The 5,805-nt window shown below is 38.4% G+C and overlaps 1 protein-coding gene and 1 non-coding gene across 2 annotated transcripts; one reads left to right on the top strand and one right to left on the bottom strand.

Annotated features, from left to right (window-relative positions):
- Positions 1-378: 378 nt before the first annotated feature.
- Positions 379-485, bottom strand: LOC124898213. Its single transcript, XR_007055189.1, has one exon. It is a non-coding gene; the product is annotated as a small nucleolar RNA R71 (small nucleolar RNA).
- A 4,090-nt stretch (positions 486-4,575) lies between these two features.
- On the top strand, positions 4,576-5,404 carry LOC107868768. Its single transcript, XM_016715415.2, has 2 exons — positions 4,576-4,908; positions 5,342-5,404. The coding sequence occupies exons 1-2, from the start codon at positions 4,576-4,578 to the stop codon at positions 5,402-5,404; spliced, it is 396 nt and encodes a 131-aa protein (XP_016570901.2).
- Positions 5,405-5,805: the final 401 nt, after the last annotated feature.

The following is a 5,805-nucleotide window of genomic DNA, read 5'->3' as shown; positions in this document are numbered from 1 at the left end:
GTTTAACCAGTCACAAGACCTGTTCGAGTAGTGCCAATTCCACTTACGCACCTTGTGACTAACAGTATCCTAAAGCCTGAACAAGAAGGTCGATGGGAATTGAAACAAAATATGGTGCAATTGTTAAAATCTGTGGGAAAATTTTAGGGACTTTAACACGAGGATCCATAACAGTACTTACGAACCTTCCTGGAGATAAGTGACACATATATTCCTGAATATGTGAGTGTTGATTATGTCAGATTGACACTCTTTCCCTTTTCTCTACTGGGGAAAGCAAAGAGATGGCTACTTGCTGAACCACACCAATCCATCACTACAAGGGAAGAATGTGCTCGAAGGTTCCTCATTCGATTTTTTCCATCTCAAAAAATGGCTCGATTAAGGAGTGAGATATTAAGTTTCAGATAGAAAGATGGAGAAAATATCTACCAAGCTTAGGAGAGATTTAAGGGAATGCTCAAAAGTTGTCCTTATCACCATCAATCGAATGATGTTTTGGTGCATACATTTATAAAAGGCCTTGAGTCTAATACAAAGATTTTCTTGGATTCAGCAGCAAGGGGTCAAGCTTTAGAGAAAAGATATGAAGAATTGTATACCTTGTTGAATCGAATTGCACAACAAAATTCTGATTGGTATGCAGACTCAAAGAATGCTCCCAAGAAAGTTGCAGGGTTTAGGTGGTTGATCAGTTCACTGCCTTACAAGCATAGATTGCAGCAATGCAGAACCATATGACTACTCAGCTTAACAACTTAAAGTTGGGTACAACTTAGCCAGCAGCTACATCAAATATAGTTCAACAGGTATATACATGGTGTGAAGTTTGTGGAAGGAGTGAGCATAAAGCAAATACATGTTCTGTTAATCCAGATTTAGTCAACTATGTGGGGAATGCAAATCGTCAGGGTTAACAGAATTTTAGCAATTAATATAATCCAAATTGGAGGAACCACCCTTATTTCTCATGGGGAGGAAATCAGGCAAAAAATTCAAATCAATATAAGGGACCAGTGCAACCAAATCCACAGCCAGTTCAGAATAATCTGGCGAATGCTTCGAATAGTAATATAAAGGAGATGCTTAAGCAGTTGATGGCTCAACACGCACAGTTTGCAATGGACATGAAGGCTCAACAGGAACAGTTTGCAGCTGAGTTAAGATTCAATAATTACTTACAAGAAATTTAGAGTTACAGTTAGGTTAAATCACAGGATCACAAAATACAAGGCCAAAATAAGCATTTCCTAGCGACACTGAGGCTAATCCTAAACAAGTGAATGTGATTACAATGAGGAGTGGGTTGCAAACTAAGGAGATGATAAAGGAGCAGGATAATCCCGTGGTTACTGATGATAGTTTGCAAGAAAAGGCATAAGTAAAAGAAAAAGAAAAAGAGGATAGTGAAGAGATTCATGTAGAGAAGAAGACTATCCCCTTGTCCTTTCCTCAAAGGGCAAGAAAGCATCAAGAGAAAGCAAGTTTTAAGAAGTTTCTAGATCTTTTGAAACAAGTTCAAGTAAATTTCCCTCTTGTTGACATTCTACAAAGTGTGCCAAAATATGCGAAATACTTAAAGGACATTTTTGCCAATAAGAATCGGTTGACTTAATATGCTACAGCTGCACTTACTCAAGAATGCACATCTAAAATTCAAAATAAACTACCCACAAAATTAAAGGATCCGGGGAGTTTCACATTGCAGATTATCCTTGGTCAAACTATTTGTGTACGTGGCTTGTGTGATATGGGGGCTTGCATAAATCTCATGCCCACATCATGGTACCGAAAGATGGGTCTTGGAATCCCCAAACCCACGACTATTGTGTTGCAATTGGCAGATAGGTCACTTGCTAGACTAGATGGTGTTATTGAAGATGTACTGGTGCAAGTGGGATCTTTAATCTTTCCTGTGGATTTTGTGATTCTTGACTTTGAGGCCGATCAAGTTGTTTTATTTATTTTGGGACGACCCTTTTTAGCAATAGGGCAGTCAGTCATTGATGTGGCAGCTGAAAAAATGACAATGCGAGCATATGATAAAGTAGAGGTTTTTGATGTGTACAGAGCATTGAAATTACCAGTCATATATGAGGAGTTGTCATCAATTTTGATTATTGATTTTACTTTGGATTGGCAGACGCTCTTGTCTGATAATCCATTAGAGCGAGCCTTGATGGATTATGATCTGCATGGGGATTCAGAAGCATTGGAACTGGTTCAGAGCATGAATTTGGCTGAAATTGAGACAAATAGAATATTGATCAAGCTATTAAATAGAATAATTGGTCCACCATCTAGGCCTTCAGTTGAAGAAGCTCCTAACTTGGAGCTTAAGGTAAAGAAAGCTGTAACAGTTCTCAAAAGGAGAAGGAAAACGATTGGTTAGCAGTTGTCTAACATTTTAGAAATCAATCCAGCATTTTGCATGCATAATATTTACATGGAAGAGGGGTGAAGACCTAAAGTGCAGCAATAAAGGAGGTTGAATCCTGTTATGAAGGAGGTGGTCTGGAAAGAGATGATCAAGTGGTTAGACAGTGGTATTGTCTACCCAATTTCTGATAGCAAATGGGTGAGTCCAGTGTATTGTGTACCAAAGAAGGGAGGAATGACTGTGGTGACAAATGATGATAACGAGTTAGTTCCCTCACGTACAGTTACCGGAGGAATTTAGATAACGAATGATGATAACGAGTTAGATTATCCAATTTCCTTCATTGACCAAATGCTGGATAGATTGGCAGGGCAGGAGTATTATTGTTTTTTGGATGGGTACTCTAGCTATAATCAGATAAGCATAGCACTGGAAGACTAAGAAAAAACGACATTCACGTGTCCATACGGTATATATGCTTTCATACGCATGCCCTTTAGATTATGTAATTCACCTGCTTCATTTCAAAGATGTATGATGGCGATATTCTCGGACATGGTGGAGGAATTTGTGGAGGTATTCATGGATGATTTCTCCGTGTATGGGAATTCATTTGAAAAATGTTTGCAAAATCTCAACAAAGTTCTAGCTCGGTAAAGAAACAAACTTGGTGTTGAATTGGGAAAAATGTCATTTTATGGTTAAGGAAGGAATTTTTTTAGGCCATAAAGTGTTATACAAAGGGCTGGAAATTGACAAAGCAAAGGTTGAAGTAATTGAAAAGTTGTCTCATCCAGTTACAGTTAAAGGCTTGCGAAGTTTCTTGGGACATGCTGGGTTCTATAGATGATTCATTCAAGATTTCTCAAAGATTACAAGTCCCATGTGAAAATTTTTAGATAAAGAAGCCAAGTTTGAGTTTGGAGATGATTGCCATAAAGCTTTTGAAAAGCTCAAGAAGAAGTTGACGGAAGCATCTATTTTGATCGCACCAGATTGGGAATTACCTTTTGAGTTAATATGTGATGCTAGTGATATTATAGTGGGAGCAGTGTTAGGGCAGAGAAAAGACAAGGTATTTCTATCAATCTACTATGCTTCCAAGGTACTGAATGATGCTCAAGTTAACTACACAGTTACAGAGAAAGAGATGTTGGTTGTGGTATATGCATTCGATAAATTTTGATCTTACTTAATTGGTACCAAGGTCATTGTTCATACAGACCATGCTGCCATTAAGTATCTTGTGAACAAAAAGGATGTAAAGCCACGATTAATTAGGTGGATTATGCTACTTCAAGAATTTGATCTTGAGGTGCATGATAGAAAGGGAGCTGAAAATCAGGTTACTGATCATATGTCACGGCTGGAAAATAGAGACCATATTGTGGATGACTTTCAGAGTATTAAGGAAGACTTTCCTAATAAGAAGTTGTTGTTATTAAACACAGTGGAGTTTCCATAGTATGCTGACATTGTAAACCTGATAGTTTGTGGGGTATATCCTCCCAAAATCACCTCACAACAAAGGAAGAAATTACTTCATGATTCTCGTGCTTACATTTTGGATGAATCGTACCTTTTTCAAGCAGGGTCCAGATGGAGTGATTCATAGGTGTATCCCAGAGGCTGAATTTTTAAAGGTGTTATAAGATTGCCACTTATCTCAATATGGTGGACATCATGGGGGTGAAAGGACTGCGAGAAAAGTGTTGCAATCAGGTTTTTTCTGGCTGACTCTGTTTAAAGATGTAGTGGTATTTGTAAAGAGTTGTGATCAATGACAAAGGTTGGGTACTATAACCAGGCATCATTAGATGCCCCTGAATAATATTTTAGAAGTAGAAGTCTTTGATGTTTGGGGGATTGATTTCATGGGCCTCTTCCCACCTTCGAAAGGTAATTTGTACATTCTTGTTGCAGTGGACTATGTCTCTAAATGGGTGGAAGCTATGGCGAGTCTGACTAATGATACAAGAGTGGTGCTGAAGTTTTTAAAGAAGAATATATTTTCTAGATTTGGTACACCAAGAGCAATAATTAGTGATGGAGATATGCACTTTATCAACAATTGGTTCAAGAATCTTCTTGCCATATATGGTGTTCGGCACAAGGTGGCCACTGCATGCCATCCTCAAATGAGTGGATAAGTTGAGGAATCCAATTGGGAGATTAAAGAAATACTTTAGAAGACCATGAATGGGCAGAGAAGGAATTGGGCGGAAAAGCTGGATGATGCACTATGGGCATATCGAACAGCGTACAAAACGCCTATTGAGACATCTCCATATCGCTTAATGTATGCTAAGGCTTGTCATCTTCTTGTAGAGTTGGAACACCAAGCATATTGGGCTGTAAAAAAACTGAATTTTGAGATGACTGCCATGGGAGAAAGAAGGTTATTGCAACTAAATGGGCTTGATGAGTTTAAACTCCACGCATATGAAAATGCCAAGCTTTACAAGGAGAAGCCCAAACGATGGCATGACAAGCACATTCAAGTTAGGGAATTTGAACCCGAACAACTTGTATTGTTGTTTAATTCACAGCTTAAGTTGTTTCTAGATAAATTATGATCGAAATGGTCTGGACCTTTTGAAGTGGTGTGCATGACACCCCATGGAGCTGTGGAGTTATGGAATAAAGAGAATATGGAGAAGTTCCTTGTGAATGGACAGCGTGTAAAGAATTATTGGGTGGATCATCTGGACAAGCACAAGGAATCTAACATTTTTGTTGATGAGTGATAATGAGCTGAGTCATGCCACGACGTAAAATAAGGCGCTATGTGGGAGGCAAACCACACATATATTGTAATAGGTAGTTTAATTTTTAGCTTGTAAAATAAAAAAGAAAAAAAAATACAGAAAAATGAGTCGTGCCACGACCAAAACTAAGGTGCTGAGTGGGAGGCAACCCATTTTTACTTAAAATTTTTCTTGTTTTTGTTTGAGATTGCAGGGAATTTCAAAGAAAATGAGGAGATTACCACAATTGAGGAAAGCAATCAAGTTTGCAAAATGATTTGTGTAAGTGGGGATTTACTCAGGTAAGAAAAGGGTGAAAAATTGCATAAGGAATCTGAGTTTGATGAACAACGACGCAGAACTGGGAATTTGATAATTGTCAAATTCCATTAAGGGTATGCGAATTTCACCGCGACGCAAAAAAAGGTAAATTGAGAATTGTCAAATTCCAGTGGATAGGCGTGATTCCCAGCGCGGCACAAAACTTGGGCAATTGAAAATTGTCAATTTACAGTATGTGGACGCAAATTTTAGCACATCGCGGTGGGAAGTTAAATGGCAATTGGCTTTATCCAGTAGGTTTTCGCGATCCTATTGCATCACGGAGAGGGCTTAACTTGGACATAAAAATTTAATTACCCTAACCCGACCCATCCCTCTATAAATACAACTTTCCCA

This window comes from Capsicum annuum, chromosome 4 (genome assembly GCF_002878395.1).
Source record: "Capsicum annuum cultivar UCD-10X-F1 chromosome 4, UCD10Xv1.1, whole genome shotgun sequence".
In the NCBI taxonomy this organism is placed as follows: domain Eukaryota; kingdom Viridiplantae; phylum Streptophyta; class Magnoliopsida; order Solanales; family Solanaceae; genus Capsicum; species Capsicum annuum.
Note: the sequence above shows the minus strand (reverse complement) of the source record. Positions and strands in the feature narration are given on the sequence as shown.